We start from the raw sequence: 23,924 nt of genomic DNA, 5'->3' as shown, positions 1-23,924 counted from the left end.
AGACTGAACTTATTGTCAAATAAATAAATTCGTAGATTTGTGATATTACGAATCAGCTATTGTTCAAATGTACATGCACATGCATTTCCGGAAGTAATTAAAATTCTAATCAAGACGAAAAATCTTTTGTAGATTCCTTCTGTAAATTGATTGTTTTCAATAATTCTTTGACCTCAATATTCACTGAGTACTAGTCTGTTCATTATGACTGGCCACACGGCAGGCGATCCTTTGGAGTGCTACAGTGTAAGTTGTAAAATTATTTTTGCCGAAGGCAATTTAAACAGCTGACTGTGATAACCATGTAAAAATACAAATATTTTAAACATCAGAACATTTAAGATTTTGTTTTGTGTTTCAATCTTTTAACACATAAACAATTTGTTTTATTACATTAGGGTAATAGTTGCGTATTATAGACATTTCAAAGAAATCATATGATTTGAAAATGGTTAAAATGTTGTCATATGTTAGTTCGACTGTTCTATATGCTTATAAATAAATGTCTTTTGATATTGAAGATCCCATTGGTTCTGGAAAAGGAACCTGAAGTTGATGGAATGGGAAATCCTGTCTCGGGGCCTGATGGCAAACAGAAATACAAGTGTGGATTCCGCATTGGTGGGGGGATTGATCAGGACAATACAAAGAGCCCGCAGGGATACCCAGACAAGGTATCACATTCACGACGTAGCCATTTATTTCATTGTATACCAAGATGTGCTTTACATGCAGACATGAAAAGCCAGTATCTCTCTGATTCTTAAAAAAATGATTCATTAAACAGAAAGAAAACCTTTCCACTCAAATTGTTTTTCAAGATACATAATTATCATATTCTACAATTATTATTTATGTAAAATTTCATGAAATAATGATAAGTTCAGATAAATAAGAGCTTGATATGGATTTGCTGTGTATTAAACTGTTTTTTTGCTGTTGTTTCAGGGAGTATATGTGACATACATCCATGAGGGTGGTCCAGCAGAGAGATGTGGATTGCAGATCCATGATAAAATTTTACAGGTAAGTCATTTAATTGACCTAGGCAATTTTTGTTAGGTTGCCAGAAAACTGCAGTACTGTGTGTTTACTACTGACTCTTTACCTTTTGATAATCTGTAGCTTATTATTCACTGGAAAAAATTTAAAATCCATTTCCGTCCAAAATGAGTTTAGTACACATACTATTTTTTCAGTTAATAAAATTGTGTACTTTGGAATGTATTAATAAATATTTCTAAATTAAGGGCTTTTGGATCATACAACACTTTGTTTTAAAAACAGTTAATCCACTAACTAATATTATTGGAAACCCGATAGTACAAAGCCTATATTTTATCTTTTTTTGGCGCATTATTGCATTGTGAATTTATATAGAATTATTCTTAGCATATTAATGTGGGCACTATTAGAATATGCATTTGAAATGTTTTTCATTACTTTGATTTAGGTGAATGGACATGACTTTACTGTAGTGACTCACAGGAAAGCAGTGGAGTACATTCAACGAAAACCAACTTTAAACATGTTAGTTTACCGTAAAGGAGTACCAGCCATAGCAAAAAGCGAACCTCAGCCGCAGTTCCAGTCGTACAGTCAGGACAATTACGCCATGCAGTACCAACCCAACGCCAGACTGTCTTAGTGTGAGAGACAGCCACTGACATACTGCTGCCAGCATCTTGTCACCTCAAGCAGGGATTCAGACATTTAGTAGATCAAAACATCCCAAAGAATGGCGTAGATCACAGCACATGTTGAGTTTTGATTTAAACTAGAGATTTTGTAGCATTCAAACAAATATTTATATTTTGATCCTCTATTTTACAATCACTAAGTGCTAACCATAACTCTGATAAGATAGACTCAGTAGATGTAACATAGTAGACATGCATATCATTTAGAAGTGAATACCTGCGTTTTGTATTGGTAGCTTGTTTTGTAGTCAGAAATTATCATCCATCAAAGGCACAGAGATTAGGTGGAATATTTGGTTGTAATTTTGATTTTTATATCACAAAATGAATTCATATCCCATATTAGACTGATCTTGCTACTTCAAGGTGTTGTGATTTTGTGTAATACAAATATGTGAAGTTTTTCTTTATTTTTTAGATGATTTTACTGCAATAGTTAGGATTTATTTAGATGCAGGATATATTTTTGAAGAAGGGTTTACCCCTGTACTTGTTTTATTTGTGAGAATTTTAGAATGTTGTTGTGCAGATTTAGATGTGGTTGTTTTCATATTATTGTTTAAATAGCATATTAAGATTATAGCATTATATGAATTTTCCCTGATGAATCTTGTAAACTAGAAAGAGTTACATGGGTGTGCATAAAATAGCTTTGTGATTCATTTTCATCTAGAAAGATTGAAATGTTAGCAATTCCACTATTGAGACATTATAAGTGTACCTCAAATTTACAGATTGTGTGTGGTTAGGGAAGGGTATGCATTTTGTAAAGTTTTATTTTTTATTTCTTTTTTTTAAAACCAATGACATGGAGAATAAGTCTGTAAGCACTTTATCTCAGTGACTTTTTTATTGTCAATGTAAATCTCTACAACGCAACACAGACTGTGATGAAACCAAACACTTGAAACAGGGAATTTTCGTCTTATTTATTTGTCCACTTATGTAAGGCCCAACAGTTTAAAAATTTTGTTTCTCAGGCCCAAGATTAAAAAAAAAAATTCTGAACAGACAGGTACATGTATTATTAAATTTTCCTTTTTTTATTTGCAAAGGAGAATAAATCAGTTTTAATAGGTAAATTTAAAATTAGAAGAATAGGGTTATTCCCCTCTCAGTATGACAATGAAATTCATCAATGCTGCAGTGCCTGAGAAACAAAACATTAATATATTTGGTCTAAAGGTGTAGGTGATTTATGTCTCATAGCGATGTCCACAGCCAGGTTGTATTAAGCAGTTATTTCCCTTGGTTTTGCTTCTTGGAACGATTTCATGTTGTAATCCATTAGGGTTGTACGAGTTACTCTCATTAAAGCAGTGTAAAGATGCAGAGATGGCTAGACAAACATAGGATTCCAGTCTCATAGACACAGAGATCACCAGACTGTGATCTGGACAACAATTTGCAGTTTTTACTTTCAATCTATGGCGAAAATCAGAACTGTATTGATTAGAAATTTGCACATTTAAATTTGATGATCAGACATTTGTAAGTACATGTGATATTATATATGTTTCAACTTGTATTCATGTAGTCTGTGACTTTTTCTACTGATTGGATCAATAGTTTGTGTATACTGAGTACCTGCATCAACTGTTTACATTGAAGCAAGTGCAACTTTTCAAGCATTTATCTCTGAATTTGGCATTTTTAAAAAAAATTTGTGTTGGCTTGAATATAATATACTGCTCAATTAATGGTGGGGTGAACCCATGCTTCTCCCACATACGCACAGCACGGCAATGAGACCAGGAGAATAAGTGGCTTCACCATCTTCATTTAATAAATTACTGAATCAGCTGATTATTAGCCTTAAGATTGTGCACTGTTAAAGGGAGGGGGATGGGGGGGCTGAACTGTTTGATTTATAGACAACCTGCTCAGATTTAATGACATTACAAGTATTTATACAGTCAAACTTCATTATCTCGAACTAGATTGGACTGTTTAAAAACTTCGAGATATCCAAGTATTCAAAATATAAAGGGTAAAATACTTACAATCACTTAGACATATTCATTTTATTCATGATATCAGTGTTTGTGTTCGAGATATTGAAGTTCAACAGTCCTTATTTTATGTAAATGAAATTAACCATAAAAAGAAGTGGTGGCAACTACCAGTTTCCTGGTACTCAAAGTATAGTTTTGAAGGTATTGAGTTAAAATTTAAAAAGAAATCTTTGCATTTAAGATACATGTAGATATGATATCATCAAACACTGTAATTGTTATTTGATAGATTGAACAAATCATTTGTTATTGGTGAAAAAAAACCCACCATGAGCTGCTCTTTTGGTAGTTTATTGTTGGCTTAGCTTTGAATTGTTGATAACCAAGTTATTTTGAAATTTTTATGAAATGGAAAACAGAAATCCATTTGATATGGATGAAGTGTTAATTATTTGTCAAACGCTGTAACTGTCCGTATGTGTTGCTCACGTTTATCAAAGATAAACAAATAAAAGTCCTCTACTCAACAGTTTTCTTGTGTGAATTTGTTGATCATTTTTCTTGAGTGTGTAAATCTGTTGGTCATTTTTCTTGAATGTGTGAATCTGTTGGTCATTTAATGCAATATAATACCGAGTGTCTTATACAGTAAAACACGGTTATAGCGAAAAAGCTTATAATGAATTGACGCTTACAGCTAAGTGAATTTCGTTCCCCAAGTCTCTATTTCATATTGTAAACTTGATGGATATAATGAATTACTCTTATAACGAAGTTAAATTGGTCGTCCCTGGGACTTCGTTATAAGCGTGTTTTACTGTATAATGATAAAATGATATTGCATCATATGATATGTCATTGTCTCGGGAAATAATAGTGCATCATATCATACAGCATGAAATGATATTGTATCATGTATAATGATTCAATATTGTATCATATGATCTTGAATCACAATTTAGTTTTTCTCAAATATGTAGGGGAGTAGAAAAGACAATTTCTTAAGATTTAATACATTTTTACTATGTTATGGCCATATTGACCCCACCCTAGGGCCTGAACCTTTGATTCTGGGGCCATAAATTTTACAATTTTGGTAGAGGGCTTTATGGAAATCATAACCATGCATTTAGTTTCTTTTTGGGGTGTAGAGAAGATAATTTTTGAAAATTTGTCCTTTTTTGCATATTTGGCCCCAGCTATGGTGCTCTGGGGCTGTCAGAGCCATGAATTCACAATTTAGATTCCTTTTACCATAGAGATGCTTCATATTAGATATGGTAACAATTGTAAAATGTACAATTGTTAACCCAGGATGGACAATGCACTACGGCCGACGATTTGATCCCCTTTGTCTCAGTGAGCTAATTGTAAACTATTGGTAGATGGCAACTGAGAGTACCATTTTATGAAAGTTGAGAAATTTATAATACCAATATATATATGCTGTAAGTGAAGATCAGACTCTTATTTTTTCAAACAATAAAACAATCCTAGTTCATTCAATAGCAAATGCCTGTCTGCATATCTTAAGCTCCCAAATGGCATGATGCCTTCACAAACATGCAGTTTTTGCTCCTTCTCTGTCTGTACATTTGGTAGCAATACTGACAGTGCTGTAAACTGTACTATAATTACAGCTGTTTTGAATAAACACAACAAAAACTAATACAATTTCCAGGACCATTTAATGAACAACAAATAACAGAATATAAGCTGACATCCAAATAAGGCACTTTAAACAAGAAACATTTTTATATGCATGCTACAATCTTTTGATTCCAAATTACAACAGTGTTTTGGCTTCACGAGACCCCTTTTTGGGCCTCCATAATGTGACCCCCTTGGAGCCCAGCAAGGGGTTCCTGCATGCAAACACAGACCCTGTTCCTAAAACTTTAAAGTGTTAGGTGCTTGGTCTTGTTTTATGCCAATTGAAAAGCTTTTTTCCATTCCACTCGGGACTTGAGTTCAACAATTTTTATCCCTCTTTATCATCTCTTGCTATGTTGCATGCAGTTGCTGTTTGCATTCTGTTATAGCCTGAAGAGCAGACTTTTCTTTCCAAATAAAGACTTGGAAGTTGATTACGAAAAGCAAGAGAAGAAAGAAGGAGTCATTATAAAAACAAAATACTCTTCAATGTTTTCCTCAAGTCCAAGTAGTCTCCCTTTGATGTCAAAACCAACAATACAACAAATAGAATGTACTTGTAAAAATCTCCAAAGCTAGTCAATAAAAGCATTTACTTAAAAAAAAGCAAATTATACAAATAAACCAAAATTTAAAAAAATCAAATAACACAGTAACAAGTCATAGTTGTTCACACCTGAAGCTGCGTCCTAGAAATTGTGTGGAATGTTCATAAGTAGCCACTAAGATAATATTGTACTCCTGTTCAAATTTTATTCAACATAACCACACCAGGTGGTTTGTAATACCATTCTAAATAATTGCTGCGGTCAAAAAATAAAAGTTTTTTTTTTTTCAATGGATCAAAATCACTGTGGTTGATGTCTACAAATAAATATACACAACTAGAAGCTGTTATATATAGTTCAGAGCAGCACGCGTGCAGTATAATCCATTATATACCGCCTGGTATATATGTCGCCAGTGAAGAATGGTCGTGCTCCAAAGGTGACTGGCCAATAAATGAATCTAGTAACCTAGCAACTCAAATCATAAAACATGATGGGATATTCACAGACATGTGGGGGAAACAATTCAAGACGCGTAGTTTTATTTGGAATGTTTTGGTTACACTTGCAATTACCAAAAAAAATAATAATAAAAAATCAAACCAAAACAAAATCATAAACATATATGATGTAAAATAAAAAGATTGCTCTAAGGTCTTCATTTAGTTTATACATGTATAAATTAGGGTTCCCAAAAATCAAGGCTTTGGCAAGGGGATTATAACACAAGCATAACTATGATTATTACATGCTATTTACATGGTTGACACCAAAACTGTCAGCCATTTTGATCTGGACGGATTGGCAATGTGCCAAAACAATGGATAGTGACTTGTTTCAGGATGTGAATGATTTCTTTGGCAGGGGACACAACTGGATGTTGAAAAGATGATCACAGCTATAAGATGATGATAACAAAATAAATATTCTATATATCATAAATAAGATGGGAGCACTGGGGCAACCGACTCTGTGTGTGATATTCAAACAATCAAAAATAAATACCACATTTGATTGGCACATATTATGTTAATACAAAGAAGGAAGAAAAGTGATGTTGTGATGGAGAAAAAAAATCAAAGAAGTCAATAACACACAGAAAAATGAAACCGTGTTAAAGCTACAGATACTACACATGGAGTGAGCGTTTAAAATATGTTTCTCTACTTTCTGAACTCCGATTATTTGTATTGTTAAGTACAGCATTAAACATCTTGACACAACTGTGTGATATAATGGACAAGGGCTTAACATTTGGTTACACCTGTACTGTAATGAGTACAGCAGTACTGTAATGAGTACAGCTGTACTGTAATGAGTACACCTGTACTACAGAATGCAAGTAACACAATCTAATACTGTGTAATAAACAACCAGCACTAAGAACAAAGGGAGATAATACTGCTCAAAGGACGGATCACAGAAAAAATTCCATAAAACTGCAGGACGGACTTAAAATAAGTGTAAAAAATTTTTAAAAATCAACCTCAGTTCAATGAATCAAAAATACATATGTATTTGTCTAACTACTGATATGAAAACCAAAACAAATGTTAGGTACTGCCTATACTTCTGTGTTACAAAACGAATGATGATAACTGTATGATGAGGATATATAGAGCGGTCAGTCCAGCGACTCGGATGATTTACAAGAGGAGGGCAACAAGTACAAAACATAGCACTTCTGTGGAAACCAGGAGGGTAGCACTTAACACGATAAGGAGTTATTGCCACAATACATAAGTTGCTAAAAACTACGCTTTGTGTAGTGTTAAAAATGTCGAATCTTGTGTAGTCTATGAAATTCACAGCGTATTTGTTACGTCGTACACACAGGGAAAATAAAAACTGTTGCTATTTTGCTGGATTGCGTAACATACAGTAAAACTATTATCACAGATGATGGGGACCAATATGCGTCACTAGGTAGTGCCGTCGGCATAAATGGCGGACAGGCGACTGTTGCAGCGGTCGATGGCTGTGTGTTGTAAGTACTGCTGGGTCTGCTGCTCCTCAGCAGCGCATGGGAGGGACATGTTGAAGTCTTCAGGGAGACCCTCAATACCTGGAATAAGTCAACAAAATCATTGAAATATTATCACCATTTCAATCAAATGCACAACTAATAACAATTTTTTAAAATTTTACTCTGATTTAAAGAATAAGTCATTTGGCATAACCGAGACATGAATATTAATCCTTGAGCCTACCTCCTCCAATTCGGTGCATATTGTCATAATTTGCGGGGTCGTACATGTTATTACGATACTGATACTGTCCATCTGAAACAGAAGATCAAAATCAGGATTCATAAGGACAAAAATCAGAGAACTGTCAAAAATCACTTGACAATTTAAAAAACTATAAAATTGAACCACCAGTACAAATCCATTTATTGTTCTACCTTGTTCCTGAATATACTGTTGGTATGCATTGGGATACATTTGTTGATGCATTTGTGCCCGCATGACTGGGGGCATTCCTGTCCGCATGGGGATGAAGTGTCGACGTGAGGTATTGTAGTTCTGGGAGGAGGGAGGGGCTGGTGAAAACGTCCCAAATCTACAAAAACACAACCATTAAAAATCAATCCAGGCAATTCAGCAATATTAGACAAAATACATGAAAAAATCTGTGGCGTAATCAATTCAACCAATACATTTTTTTTTTGCTCTCCCTATCAAAAGTACTTCTTTGTAGAATACCAAAACTGCTATTAACTGGACATTCTGCACCCTACTTACCGGTACTTCCTAAAATTATGAAATGACAAAAAAAATTCTTTTGTTTTTAATGAGCCTCTCTTATTCGGTATCCTTGGTTACCTTTCTTCCTCCACTGCGCTGAGTCCACCGGAGGTATTAAGTGGGCTGTTCTGTTGCTGCATCACTGGTCCTGGAGACTGATTGGCTGAGGTATTTCCGCTGTTGTAGTTAACCCCCACTGTAATAAAATTACTAATTTAGCACTGGTGAAATTGTCATAATATCCCTTCTTGTTATTATCCAATTTCATTTTTAGAAAACAGAGAATATTGTAAAAGCCTTTCATTAAATAACTATTTCTATTATTTGAACAAATTAATTTAGGATTTTCTTCTAATGAAAGCTACCAGTAATACCAAAACTATTGCTTTTTTAAAGGTAAGATCTCCAATTTTTTTTTTTTAGTCATATTAAATTCCCTTAACATTACGATTTTTTTTCATTTTTCTGAGAAAACAGCAACCTTGCCTTTAAATACTTCATGAATTTCCTTTTGCTAACATTCTAATAAAAATAGAGAATGTTGAAAAAAACCTTCACAACAAAAGACTTTTTTTCCTGGAAATGCATAAATATCATATGATACATTAAAAGAAGCCAACGGATGTCAAAATTCCTGTCAGTGCCTGCCCGAATTATAAGATGAAAATCTTAATATATGAGGATGTTAAAAAAATCTTAAAACCTAGACCTAAATTTTAAAAATCCCCTTATATTCTGTTTGAATCAAAATGAGATTATAAATTTAAACTGTAGATAGGTTTACGTCAGCTTTTAAATCATCAGCGAATAAAAATAGTACAAAAACCTATGTAATGGAAAAATCTTTATTGGAAAAATTTGTGTACCCGGGAGTTCATAGGTAGAACGGCCTTAGTCAACAGGTCTCTAATCTTGTGGACATTCCTCAGATTGATAAAACTCTCCAAGTAAAATGTCAGAATTCAGAGTTAGAAATAGGCCCAAACTGCTTATAAAGATTTATCAGGATACAAATTTACACAGAAAAACTTATTAATAACTTGTTCTTATTTTTATTACAGAACTATCTGAAGAGTCCTATCCTTTGTCAGAAATGAAAATAGTTCATAACAACAGAATCATCTTTCATAGCCCAATCTGTTTACTTCATTATCATAAAAAGAAATCAAAATATGAAACAGCATAAAAATACGCCACGATGTGTAAATAATTGGTGTACTTAATTATCCGTTCGCTTATTGTCTGATCGGTTACTGATCGCATTCTTCTGGCATTTAAATAATCTGTATTTTATCCTAGTAAGAAATTAATGGTGCTTTATCAGAGATCTTTATCAGGGGAGTGGTTGGAACAGCCCCAGGGAGACAATACAAGGGAGGAATGGCGAGTCCAGGCATGCCCAGTAAAAGCTCTTTAACAAGCAAGTTGTTTACCATGTAGTGGGTAGTTTGCTTCGGCGACATTTAACCAATTTATTGTTTAATTTATGATTGACGTCACTTGGTGATTCAGGTATATTTCATGTGCTACACTTAAAAATACAGTTCTTTGTCAAACTGAGTATCAATGAGGAGAATGTAGTTTGTGATAAATAGCCCCGGCTTTAAATGAATAAAATGTCTTGTTCACAACGCTGAATTCTACATTTTACTTGCTATTCTGTGCTGTATTAATATTATCTGATGAAAGGACAGAATTCTTTGTAGGTTTTTGCACAAGTTATAAGGCTTGAAAGTGTGAAAACATGAAATCTAATCAAAGAAGAAATTTAACCACACAAGTATGTCAAGCCATACATCTTTGAAGCATTTTTTTAAAGCCCTAATTAATCATAAGACCCTTCTTATGATAATATTGACTTAAACCGGACTGATTCTACTCAATGCTTATATCAGAGCTAATCCCCTAAGTAAATCATAATACATGAGCGACCTTCAGGACCTAGGGCACACACAATAGCAGTGTGGGACAGGCCTAGTTCTAACTTGTCCTCATTTTGAGTCCACTAGAAAACAAGCCAGACGCACCTACACTTATAAAAACAACATTACTTCAAATTTTTCAATTATTAGGTCTGTGTTTTGATCAAATTATTAGTCATGCAAGCTGTTAGATAATTTCATTTCTCTGACTAGGGATTGATAGAGATAGATATAATCGGTAGAAAGGTTGACACAGTGGCCCACTGAGGTCAGGGGTCAACCTTTATTGACAGGTCAGGGGTCAATCTATAAATAGACAGGTCAGGCAATCAAGTCAGTGTTTTTTTAAAGGGGATTTGTGATTCATTGGGCTCCTATCCCAAAAGAAATCTCATTGGTCAAAGAGTGTCTGAAGATTTCAGTCTCCAAAGAAGTTTGACTGGTTAATTAGACTAGATTGGACTGTCTCCAAATGATTTTTAATATTAAAATCATTAAGTTACTCGATTTTAGTCTTTAAATGGTTAATTTGGTAAAAAATAAACAAGACTATTCACTAAGTCTCCAGAGGAGTTTGAATGATCAATAAGTACTATGGAATCATAAAAATTTGTGGTGGCTCAATTTTTGTGGTATTCGTGGGTAGCCAAACGAACTTACATCATCGACAAAAACAAATTTCGAAAGAGTTACTTTTCTTACTGAAACTGACAACTGGCACATCCCTGAAATTAAATCCCCACAAATAAGCAACCCCCCCCCCCCCCAACGAATATAATGATTCTACAGTCACACAGTAACTACATTTCCATTAATCATACCTAAGAACAGGTCAGTAAGTAATTTTACCTGAGTAGTGGTCGGTGGTGTTTGGTCAATAAGTGACTACATTTCAATTTAATGTACCTAAGTAAAGGTCAGTGGTTTTTGGTCAATAAGTGACTAGATTTGAAGTAAATTTTACCTGAGTAGAGGTCGGTGGTGGGGCCTGTCACGAGGCCCCTCATGTCCACAGTCTCCGGGGGAGTTTGCTGCATCTGTTCAAGCTGCATCTGCTGGACTTGGAGACAGTCATTCAACATTACGCCTCCCATGTCCGTTTCTTTCTTCAGCTGAAAATCAAAATCATTGGGTTAAACAGAGAGAAAGTAAAAACACATCAACATATCAGTACAACTAATGATTTTTCTTCTTTGGTGTACATAGTCTCTTGCTGCAAAAAAAAAAAAAGCTGGTGCTCAAAGTTCTGGTTTATGGATAACATTTTTTATATCTTAAAGAAAGCAAATAAAAATTTTTCACTTTGATACATCCCCCACCCCCAAAATCTCAAGACAGGCAAGTTCAACTATGACTTATGGTTCTAGGCCGTTAGATTATATCAAATCAACATTGACCAAACCGATGAGTACAAGCTAAGACTGTATGACCCTCTTCCCCCCCCCCCCCTCCCCCCTCCCCTTATCCCACCCTTTGCAATATAGGGTATTCATAAATACTGTTAACAATTCTTGGATGAATCAGCTCTAGTTTGGTTTTATTTTAAAGGTCTGTTATTTGGTCAGATAGGATTAGTACCTTAAGCTGTTGTTAGTATGTGGGCACTAAATGCATATTCAAGGGAAACAAACAGAATTATCTGGGTCATGTACACTTTTAACCAAGCTGCAGATAAATCCCGTTCAGTTGGAGAAAACTCAAAGTTTAAAACCGACAGAAAAAATTGGTGATAAGTCAAACGTCTTGTTGACTTTACACTTGAGATAAGCATGATTTTGCATTTTTATGCAATGGTCTGATAATCTAGCACCATTAATAACCAAGTGACAGATAAATCTAATGACAAATGCAGAGAAAAAGCACCTACAACATCCAAACGTTTAATTTCTTTGTTCATGCAGAAGTGTGTTTTGGAGGAAAAAAAACAGGTCAGCGGTAAAATTTCGGATGACAAACATTTGAGTGACCTTGAGTCCAGGCAGTTATAAACTGTGGCCTAGTTGCTAACAGGAACCGTAAAGAGTTTTAAAAGTTTGATTCGCTTCTCTTTTGTCCATTGCACTAGCTCACACCTAAATTAGGAGCAATATTCTAGTGTATTGGTATTTAAAATATCTTTTGTTGAGGAGAATACGGTAAACATACAGCTGGCTCGAGTTCTGAAATCTACAATGTCAACAGAGAAGGTTTGCCGTGGAGCACTCGATCCAATCTTACTTGGCTGTCCCTGCACTCAGTCGCTGATAGGGAATAAAAACCCCAATCACGAGCGTTTCATCTCCTGCCTAAGTCAACACTGTCAAACTATATTTATACAAAACAGTCATGTGCGATGACATTCCGAGCTATAGTTGTTCGATGTCATACACAAGTCCCGCAGGCTTTGTACAGGAAATAGATTAAAAATCTAAAAGGAAGACTTTGTCAATTGTAACGGACATGAGGCCTACACGACTTGCATTTCGGTGAATTTCAATAAATACTTTTAAATTACTTCAAAGAATAAGTTTCTTAATGGTTTAGAAATATGGTAATTAAATGAGATACTCGTATCAATAAAAAAAATATATGAGATTTTAGGTTGAAGTCCACACCCTTACAAGATCAGAGGGATGTTTTAATTGTTATTTTAAACTTACAAAGAAAGCAAAGGGGAAAAATTTTAAATGTCTTTTTCATAAGTAGAAAATTTTCTGTGCATATTCAATAAGAGTAAAAAAAAGAAAAAAAGAATTGAATTATTGATCAAAATCATTTAACCTGTTAAATCTTGAGAGGAGGTGGTGGACTAAAGAAATAGAAAGGAATAAATACCGAAACACTAGGACTAAACAAGTAGAATAAATACCGAAACACTAGGACTAAACAAGTAGAATTCTTACAAACAAAACATTAAAAATTATTAACTGCAGCCCATACTTAAACAAGATAATATGTTTACATCAATCTTGATTCTATTATACAAATAGATAAAATTTAGAAAGAAAAGGGGTCAAAAACAAAACAGCAAACAAAATATGAAATAATATTTTTCTGGTATACAAGGTACTGTTTATTGCAGAAAAAGTCTATATTTTGTAATAAACTTATTAATAATAATAAGTACCTATAGTGATTAACCAATATATCAATTAAAGTACGGCAAATAAACTTCCATGAGATGAAATTCTTTCAGATGAAAAATAAGCCATATTTGTCTGTCATACACGTGGATCAGAAACCAGTGGACTCTCGATTCTTAACCTTGAAAATCATGCTGATTTCAGCAAAAGCGGTCACTTAGCAACTAAGTTATTTATTCCTTTCCTCCATTTCTAAATGACTCAATTTCAATTACAATCATGTTATTCAAGAAAATTACCTCTATTTAGTGAAGTATTATTTTTCTATTGACATGGTAATTTTTTAATCATAATATATTTATTTCAACAAATTACTGATAAAAAGATAGACCTTAACAAGTAAAAGTCACACAAATTTATTTTAGGGAGCTAACTGTTGAGGAAAATTGTATGATAATAAAGTTTTTGCATGTATTATTTCCAGTACATGATGTCCATTAAGACTTCTGATGCTATAACAAAGGTAGTAAGATTCTCACTCCACATGATCCATGTCATATTTCACAATTTTTACACATTTTTTTTAGTACTGGTACTCTCTGCATAAAATCTGTTGACCAGCATTGCTTGGCTCTGGAAGTTTTCAAAGTTAAGGTTGAATAAAGTTGGAGCTTACCTTTTTCTTCACCGACCCGTCCTTTTGATTGTGATTTTTGACGTGCTTGCGTAGTGAGCTCGGATCCGTGTATCTCTTCGTACATCCGGCAACTTGACAAGCATAAGGTTTCTGCAACAAAAGATAAAAATCTAGATCACTGATTCTGAATCATAAACAGATATATATACTTTATCATATAAAAGGAAATAAATTCTTTTGTTGTCATTTTTACCATTTTCTGCATGCATTATATAATATTTGTGCCATGATCCAATTTTGTTTTTTTTATTCAAGATCACCTTTTACATTACAAAAATACAATGCACAGAAATTATGACTAGTATTGTAGGCTATAAGAAACTAATGAATCACTAAAAATGATTTGTTTAAGTAAAACAGGTTAGAAATTAACCCCATTTAACAAATTTTAGTATGCCTATTTCTACACTGACCGTATCAAGATGCGTGCGTTGATGCTTAGCCCGGTCTGATGAGTTGGAGAATGCCTTGGCACAACCCGCGTGTTGACAAATGTAAGGACGCTCACCCGTATGAGATCGGAGGTGGATTTTAAGATTTTCCAATCGTGAGAATGCTTTTGTACATCCTTCAAACTGAAATGAAATGAAAGATATACAATTTCCTGACAGTTCTTTTATTGGTGCTGGAACCAGCAGTGTTCTTTGGGGTGGTCACACTACAGCTTATATTAATTGTCACATATCCCTTGCAAAAATTCAATGTTTTTTTTCTCCAATAAAAATCAAAAAAATTTGGTGTTCAAAAATTTAAGGATGGAATTACCAAAAATGCCAAATGAAAGTAAAACCCGTAATCAAATCCAAAAGAAATCACAGATTACTATAACAGTATTTTTACAACTCAAAAACAAGGTGGATTTACAAATTCCAGTAATCTATCTAACATTTTGAACATTTATACACACCAAAAATCAGGTAAATCCAACTTACTGAACAAAAGTCACAAAACAAAATTTTTTTTAGAGAATTGTTAAGTCAATTTAAATTGTGAATGTAAAATTTAGGTGAGATTTTGTTCTTTCCTGTAAAAAATATGCCTTGAGAGGAGGATATTTCACTTACTTATTTAAACTAGATACAATATGCAATTTAAGCTTTAAAGGAATTGGGTTCCCCTAATGTTACAAGGTCTTGGTTTATTCCATCTGCATTTTAATATTTTAATATTTTGTAGCATCATATTCTCCCCAGTTCAGAGTCTTAGTGGAATTCCTCTCCTCTCTTTCTATATTCTTGATAAACTTTAGTGTTAATATTTGGTAAAACTTTTTGCCCCCTCCCTTTAAAAACAACACATTAAACAAGCCATCTCTTCCTCTCCGAGTACAGAACTTTGGTAGTTTTTTTTGTCCCCATGTCTACCGACACACTTGTTTGATATATTTGTGACAATTCATCAAGGTCCATGCACTTTAGAAATAAAAGTGTGCTTGCCAGCAAATCTGACTGTGAGGAGCCATTGTTCAGTTAAAGTTCAAGCCCCTGCTATAAGAAGGTGGTATTGTTTTGCATTAATCGGAATCCCTGCTACAAGCATGGTCCAATGATCATCATTATACTGGTGTCAAGTTCCTCCTATTTATCTCTATTAATTGGAATCTAATTAAAGTGATAACAGAATATTTTTTGCCATGTATTCTAAAGATGGACATGTTCCTTAGTTCCTAGTCAACAACTTCACTGATCCACATCAAATTTTTGAATGGTATTCAAGTTTACATTTTATATACCCCTCAATAAACATGCTATATGTGTACAATCTCTTGATTTGTTCCAAATATTTGATAATATACCAAGACGGCAAAAAACAGCAAATGTCTTACACTCAGTTAAGTCTTCTACTGCTTGTACCAAGTATAAATCTCTCATCTACTTTACAGATGAACAACCTAATATCTTAATAATCCATTAATAAAATTTTACCAAACGAATGTGTATTCTTAGCGTATGGGAGAAATATTCTGGAGAGGACAAAACAAACCAAATCAATCAATCAATCAGCTGGTCAGAAAGCTGTTCCTAACAGAGAGCAGTTCTGTGATATTGTGTGACTTATCCACGGCCTCTGAGTTGGATAAACACATTGAGTATTGACAGAAAGAGTGCCGATATTGATTGTACCTCAAACTTCATACACAGCGGCCTGACAGAACACAGGAATGCAGTCTGCCAAATAAAGGCCGCATTGATCCCCGTGGAGATTACCCATAGACTAGCCTCTATCACCCTTCACAATCTACCCGCCATTCTCACCAGAACATTTTCTTTAACTCTTCCTTTTCCTACATATATATCAGTTTGTTCGATTCTCCAAACAAATTTCATTATCTGTACAATCATGCAGTGCTGCTGTTATTTCTCTTCCCAAACTAACTTTCAAGGACCCCCTGGCCTTGCATCTCTGAAAGTGAAACTGCATTGTTTGCATGGTAGTGTCACAGCAGTTCAATGCAACTTTAGCACCTTTTTCCCTGACCCAGAGTTTGCACGAAATGCACAACCCAGTTTCTGGCATTTTAAGGCCATGGCAGTTTTGACTGTCAGTATCTGTGTAAGTGAGTCATATACTTGTGTATTGGATTTTTGTACGCGCTTTCCTTTTTTTTTTAATCCATTCGTTCAAAAATAAACCCTTAGATTTTTTAGTTCCAAGCTAATGACGAAGACTACAGGTCTGATTAAAATTGGTCACATTGTCGAAAGATCACAACAACTTCTGCAATCAGTGACAGTGGACTCGTGTCACCAATTACCGAGCGGAACAAACCGGGAGAAAATGAACAATACAGGAACAATCACGGCGCTGGACTGCAGTGAGCCGACTCGGATACCAACACAAGACAGTGGTATCAGGTTACAGGACACGCAGTGCTTATCCTCAAACACAATACAAACACATACAATAACAACTGTCAAAAATCACAACTCATTTCCAATTCTTCAACGTAATTAAAGTTTAAAAATAAGACCTGTCCTTTATCAGCGACTGACATTCCCTCTCCAATTACTTTTGCGATTTGCAATTCGAAACAAATAAAACCAATTCACTGCTAGCATTAAATATAGATAGAATTTAGAAAAGCAAATATACAGATAGACATTATTACCTCCAGCACTACGGGTCTTTATGAATTATTCTTGTCTTTTATCTTAAAACAACAAAACATGCAGTTCACTTCCCCCAAAGCCAATGATGACTTGCAGTCAGGTCGAAGAATTTAATACCACAATTCTATAACTCGATAAATAAATTGCACCAAATCTACCACCCTGAATACAAGGCTACAAACAACAATGGAACACAGCACAACAGAATAAAGAATACTCACCGTGCACTTGTTGGGTTTCTCTCCTGAGTGCACCCTCATATGGATGAGGAGTTTATATCTGGCGTTAAACGGTTTATATCTCCGCTGACAACCGGACCAGAAACACGTAAAATCCTCACCCTTCCGCTGGTCAATATGGGCTTTTTCAAGGTGGCGAACTAAGTCCTCCTGTTCCTTAAACACCTGATTACAATCAATCCATTTGCATATATTCTGTTTTTCTCCATTTTCATCCACTTCTCCATCCTCAGTTGGAGGAATGTTGTTGCCTAGGTAACTGTTCTCACTCATAAGAGGGTTATTATTGTTCATCATGTTTGCAGAATTTGTGTTGTGCTGAGCCAAAGGCTGAGGGGGAACCGTCATGCACGAGGGTGGGGGCATGCTTGGCTGTGGGGGTGGAGGCATCATGCTGATGGGGGTTGGTTGCTGGCTGACTGCCTGATTGTATGTGGGAGGGGGATAATTTGCAGAAGTAGTGGACCGAGGCCCATGGTACATCTGCATATCCTGCATGGCACGTTGCTCCAGGAATGGAATTTCACTCTGTTGGACGACCACTTGGTTTTTAACGATATCCGGGAATATGTCCGACAGATTCTCATGGAGCCCCACCTCTGTCTCTCTCTTGTAGCCAGATCCAGAGCTCATGGGAGTTTGATTCATGCGGTTCTTGGAGGAGCCGGAGCCCGAGTAAGGGCTTCCAGTGCTGCACCTCTGCGTCCGGTGAGCGATGAGATGTCCAAAGTGTCCATGCTGTAACCCTGGCTGGGGGGAGGCACTGGTGGAGGAACTCCTGGATCCGTTAATGTAGGCCACCAAGGAGGTGGGGGAGGTCCTGATCAGCGAGTACAGGTCCATACCATCGGATCCAATCGGCGAGATGGACAGGGCCCGCTTTGTGCCGTGATTTCTGTTAGCCGAGTAACGCGGACTTGTGTACTGTGATCCGGAAGGAGAAGTCTCCATGTTCGGGTATGGAGACAGGGATACAGTGGCGGCACTGTTCATCCCCTGGGACAGGGAATTTCTGTCTGCCTCACTCCCATGGACAGAACCATGAATGGAGTTTTGAATGTGGCCCAGCGGTTTGTACGGGTTCCACTCTTGCTTGGTGACCGGCAGGGGCTCCAGAAACACATGCTTGTCATTGTTTGTCCCGTTGTGGTAAGGTGCAGTCCCAGGCTCCACTTTGGGGGTCATGTCCCCATTCCTGGGGGTGATAATGTCGGACACTTCACTAGGAGTTGGGGTGGCGTTCTCCAGGCTCCTGTTTGGGATGTGGAGGTTAGAGTTCTGTGGCTGCTGCATGCACGAAACATTGTGACCCATGTTACTCCTGTCCTTCCTTTGATTGATTCCAAAACACATTGGTCCGAGTCCATTGAGATCTACAAAGAACACACAGTTTATTAACACACATCTTCCTCTTTACACAATTCTTACACATATATGTACATAACTCAGCCTCCATATTCATCATCGCTCATCCAGGAAGTTTGCTGTTTATTAACCCTTTATTCCTATTTTTGAATCTTTGTGACTTTGAGGGGTTTATTGCTCAGTGTAATAACTTTGCAGTTGAAAGAAATTTAGTATACCTGACTGACAGTCACTTTTATATTGTTTTATTTTCATTTAATATTTTACTTAGCATGACATCACTTTCCTCTGACTAGTTTTAACTCATACCCGTGTGATACATGTAACAAGTACTTGATCTACAAATGTTGTTGACATGGCTGTTCAGCTATGATTTGTTTGCATCTTTGTAGATTCAATTAAAGTTAAGTATGCAGGAGTGTTGCTTTCTTTGATTTCTATCTAGCTGGGTTTTTTTGTTTTCTTGTTTTGGTTTTAAGAGCCTTAGAAGCTAAAATGAATTAAGCCTTCTAGAAAAAAAATTATAAAGTTCTTTGGGACATAAAAATGAGAAATATGTTTTACTAACACATTAAACTATCGCAACATGGCATTTACATTTTAAATTAAACCCAATATTTATGATGAACATGGAATTTGAATAAAAAAGTATCTCAGGTTGTGATTCATTCCAATGATTTTTATGTCTGTTGGGATCACTAGAAGGGTATCAAAGGGTTCGCTCGGGGATTTAGAAATTTGCCCATTAAGGGAGGAGCCAAACTTCCTAACTCTCATCTTTATGGCGGCGGATAAAGGAGGACTGAGACTTCAATAGCTCTTGTAGCTGAAATGAGTCCAAACACTAGACAGAGGAGAATCTGGGAGAAATGCCAATTTTCTTAGCAGTACCACGGCCCGATATGGCAATTCCGTGGAAGCCTCGACGTCACACACCTGTTATGGCAAGTAATCATGCCTTTACATACGCAGCACATCCTGTTTATGCCCAACGTATTGAAAATATCAAAGAATATAAGGCCTCAATTCAACCTGCACACCGACTTTTGGAGTTTTAATTGAATTGGCCCACTTTACAGACAAAATCAGTGTGAATAAGAAACATGTTTACTAAATTACCCAAACAGGCCCAATATTGTTGGTCTGAAATTGAATTAAAAGGGATTTTTTCTTGTTGTAAATTGAAATAACCAGTGGGTCGGTTTTAAGGAGCACCTATCACCTAATGATTTATTAAACTCTTTTTTGTGACCGTTATCTACCTCTGTATACAGGAGGAAAATAGCAGGTATATGGCACTTCAGGCAGGCAATATAGAGGCCTTCACATAAAATGGATATTTGCTTTTGGAAACTTTGGGGCCTTGTCATCTCAAGATAAGAACATGAATTACAGGGACCCAATACACAAAATTATTTCCAATACACACAATTGTTCCCAATACACACTACTGTTCCCAATACACAAAATTGTTTCCCCATACACAAAATTATTCTCAATACACAAAGTTGTCGCCAATCTATAAAGATGTTCCTTAAATTGAAAACATTGTTCTCTGTGTGTGATAAATTCCTCAGAGTTCTTAGCTTAATAAATTTATACCATTTACATTGTATAAAAGCTAATACATGTTTCTGAATGTTACTGATTATAATTAAATTAATTCTAAAAACTTGATCTTAACTATTCAAATAATGACATGCAGTTATCAATCAGGTATTATAACTTGTTCACAGAATGTTTTCACTGTAAATAGCAAAAATATTAATTGTGATGCAAAAATGTCCTCAAATACGACCAAATTTAGTTAATTGGTTTTTTTTATTAAAGCTTTTAACAAGTTTTTAAAAAAAATCTACAAAATTCCCAGAGATAGATCACTATAGATATCATGTTTAGTGTAAAAGCCAGATAAATAGAAGTAAGAAAAAACACACACCCTACATTTCCTCTTTACTGATCATTACCTCCCTTATATAAGTAACAATATGCAACAGTTATGGCCAGTGATTTAATTTTGAAAAGTTCTGATTTTAGAAACTTTCTTTATTCACTCAAATTTACTGAGGCAAATTTCATTCAAAGGTTAGCTTATGGATTAACCATTTCATCAGGTGATACGGGACACCTCCATATTGTGACATACTTCCAATTGAAATAAACAATAAAATCAAGCACAATTTCATACACTTGTTCTTTCCTGCCTTGTTATACAACAGTGTAGCGCAATGACTTAGAGCGTTAACTACAAATCTGTAAGTCCTGCTGGGGCTTTTATAATTTTCACCTTTCCAAAAAATCTTAAAACATTGTTTTTGGTCAAATATTGTAAAATTTGAATACCACAGGTATTTTAAAATGTTTAAAGTATTTTTGATTATCTTGTACTTTTATCCACATTAATAAAATTTAGTTTTTACAAATATTCATTTTTATTTGAAATAAAATTCTGATCCTCCTTGAAATCCGATTAATGTACAAAACGTGACAATAGTTCTACCAAACATGAATACAATAATTAGAAATGAATTTCTTCATCCATACAGTTATAGTCACTTACTGCTGTACACAAAGTGTTTAACAGGTCTTTTCAATTTATAAATTCATGAATAGCCATTTTAGAACTTATCACTTGCAATCAATTTCCACAACTGAGTAGTAATTTTATTGAATTTCCTATGTTTTAAAAAAGACAATGATAAGCATCTGTGAGCAAAAGGTTGTTACGGATCTAGCTGATATTCATTACACCCTAATATATACAAGGTTAACATAAGTATCTTAAGTCCAGCACTAAACCAAATTTGGGGTAAACCAATTTGATTAAGAGGCAAACCCTCAAAATTTGAACAATTTTGGTAACATTATGATAAACTTTTGATGAAACCTTACCATTTTTGTTGTTTCCATAGCGATAGAAGTTGTTGACTTGATTTGGGTGAGGGATGCGTGGAGTAGTTTGAGAACAAGGCTTGCCTTGCTGTACGATGCGTGGTGTCGTTGACAAAGCCGGGAGCTGGACTTTGTCTGTTTTACCGGGGACAGGCGTGTTACCGCTTGACCGCGGAACAGGGGTGTCTGCCTGAATCCTCAGTGTGGGTATACCTGCACCCTGCTGCATTTGTCTGCCGTTCTTTCCTCCAATGTTGGATTTTAGCCCGTTCATTGTTCTGTAAAAAACACTTTTTGATTAATGTCTGATTAATGTTTGATTTTTGCCTGTTCTTTGTTTACACTGTTAGTAATGATTTGCATGTTGTGGTAAGTTAGGTGTAAATGAATCAACGCTTTGTTCTGGGCTGATTCAGGGGTTTTAAATAAGGGGGGGAGTCCATCAACCCACAAAAAGGGGCACCTGCCCACGACATTAAACGGAACCTGTACATATGATCTTAATCTTCAAAGAAAAGAACATGGGTATAATTGACCAAGTCATGAAGTCATAAAAAAAATCATGTTGTATTACTCATGCTTGTAAAGAGAGCTAAATTTGAATTAAAAACACTTAAAATCTGCCTCAACAATGAAACATTAATGCATAGCATAGCATATACATGCATTAATATACACACAATCTGCTGAAAGATGAACCACTACTTACATTCACTGTTATTTTTGGATGTATAATTGTCACATCAGCTGTGTCATTACATATCATCTACCTGTACAATATCTATATATTCTGCTATTTCAATATTTCCATTGGATTTATATTTATGAAGTTTTGCTAGGCTAGCTTTTTAACGCTTTTATCACAGACTCCATTTGAGAAATGTCAAAAATACCGGTAATCCATCAATAATTTCTTAAATCCAATTCTGGGATGTCCGAGATGTTAAAACATAAATCCATAAAGTCACGTTTGTTTCACTGAAAAATACACAACTTTATTTCTCACATCAAAAATGTTCATGCTGAATACACAAAATAATCCCGAGAAACACTTTTTCCAGCCAAGGAAATAAAATATAAGGCTATATTAATTCAAGGCAGTAAAAATCCAATAAATTTTCACGACAATAAATTACTTTCGATCTCCTAGAGCAATAAGAAAAGGGATCTATTGTTTCTTGCACAAAGTGTGTATTGGAACAAGAACAACCTCGCATCGGTGAGCAGGGTACCGTTAGCTCCGCCCACTTTTACGTCAGAAAAACACAAATAATAAATGATAAAACTTAATAACAAAGCTTTCAATTACATTTTATCTTATTAATTTTCTTTTTTTTTTCAATATGCAAAAAATTACATTGTATTTAGATAATCAAAACACAGCGACTATAGAGTAATACACATCTATGCCAGCACCTACCCGTCACCTGGTTATCGCTAAACGTCTAAAATTAACGATTTTCTACCTTAATTTTGAGTGATAGTTACCAAAACTTACCTATATCAGTTACAGTATACAAGTTATCCACATTTCTGTGTAAATCATAGTAAATTTATCGTTCAAAACGGGAAAAAAGCTCCACGGGACGAAAGTTGTCAAGTTTTAGGGTACAGTGTATAAAAATGGCGGATCCGCGGTTTCTAGATCCCCATGCAGGTAACAATTCACTTCCCTTGAACAATTTTAAATGTCACAAACTTTTATAATTCGGTGTACGAAGTCCACACAAATTCTCTATTGTGTTAAATAGAGAGAAGTTCCGAGAGAATATCAGCATAAGATCTGGGTGTAGGTCTTAGAATTAATTTAAACACCTATAATTAATTTACCTATATACAATTTTTTATACCCCTAAACATAAAATAAAATTTAAGCGGAAAAAGAATTCACTTTAAAAATAGTAAAAAATCTCAAACTATCAACAAGTAAACTTGTTTGAAAAATTTATAACCAGAGCATTCATAAATTTGTTTAATCTAATCAAGAATATATAATTTCTATGTTATAGCAGCTGGCGCTAAATATAATAAAAC

General features: G+C 35.0%; 2 protein-coding genes across 3 annotated transcripts; one reads left to right on the top strand and one right to left on the bottom strand.

Annotated features, from left to right (window-relative positions):
* Positions 1-76: 76 nt before the first annotated feature.
* LOC105320637 (tax1-binding protein 3 homolog) lies at positions 77-4,182 on the top strand. Its single transcript, XM_011418648.4, has 4 exons — positions 77-246; positions 522-674; positions 949-1,026; positions 1,454-4,182. Exons 1-4 carry the CDS (start codon positions 205-207, stop codon positions 1,646-1,648), a joined length of 468 nt encoding a protein of 155 aa, XP_011416950.1. The 5' UTR covers positions 77-204; the 3' UTR covers positions 1,649-4,182.
* A 1,142-nt stretch (positions 4,183-5,324) lies between these two features.
* Positions 5,325-23,548, bottom strand: LOC105320636 (zinc finger protein GLIS3). Of its 2 annotated transcripts, none has more exons than XM_020064233.3 (10): positions 23,389-23,548; positions 21,891-22,168; positions 17,616-19,006; positions 14,698-14,859; positions 14,264-14,374; positions 11,490-11,637; positions 8,682-8,799; positions 8,261-8,418; positions 8,067-8,138; positions 5,325-7,921 (listed from the first exon to the last, which is right to left on the bottom strand). In XM_020064233.3, exons 2-10 carry the CDS (start codon positions 22,162-22,164, stop codon positions 7,779-7,781), a joined length of 2,577 nt encoding a protein of 858 aa, XP_019919792.3. In that variant the 5' UTR covers positions 22,165-22,168; positions 23,389-23,548; the 3' UTR covers positions 5,325-7,778. The 2 variants fall into 2 exon arrangements, with proteins under 2 accessions (XP_019919792.3, XP_034311478.2); XM_034455587.2 differs by lacking the exon at positions 23,389-23,548 and adding an exon at positions 22,600-23,080.
* Between the last annotated feature and the right edge of the window lie 376 nt (positions 23,549-23,924).

Source organism: Magallana gigas, chromosome 7 (assembly GCF_963853765.1).
Source record: "Magallana gigas chromosome 7, xbMagGiga1.1, whole genome shotgun sequence".
In the NCBI taxonomy this organism is placed as follows: domain Eukaryota; kingdom Metazoa; phylum Mollusca; class Bivalvia; order Ostreida; family Ostreidae; genus Magallana; species Magallana gigas.
Note: the sequence above shows the minus strand (reverse complement) of the source record. Positions and strands in the feature narration are given on the sequence as shown.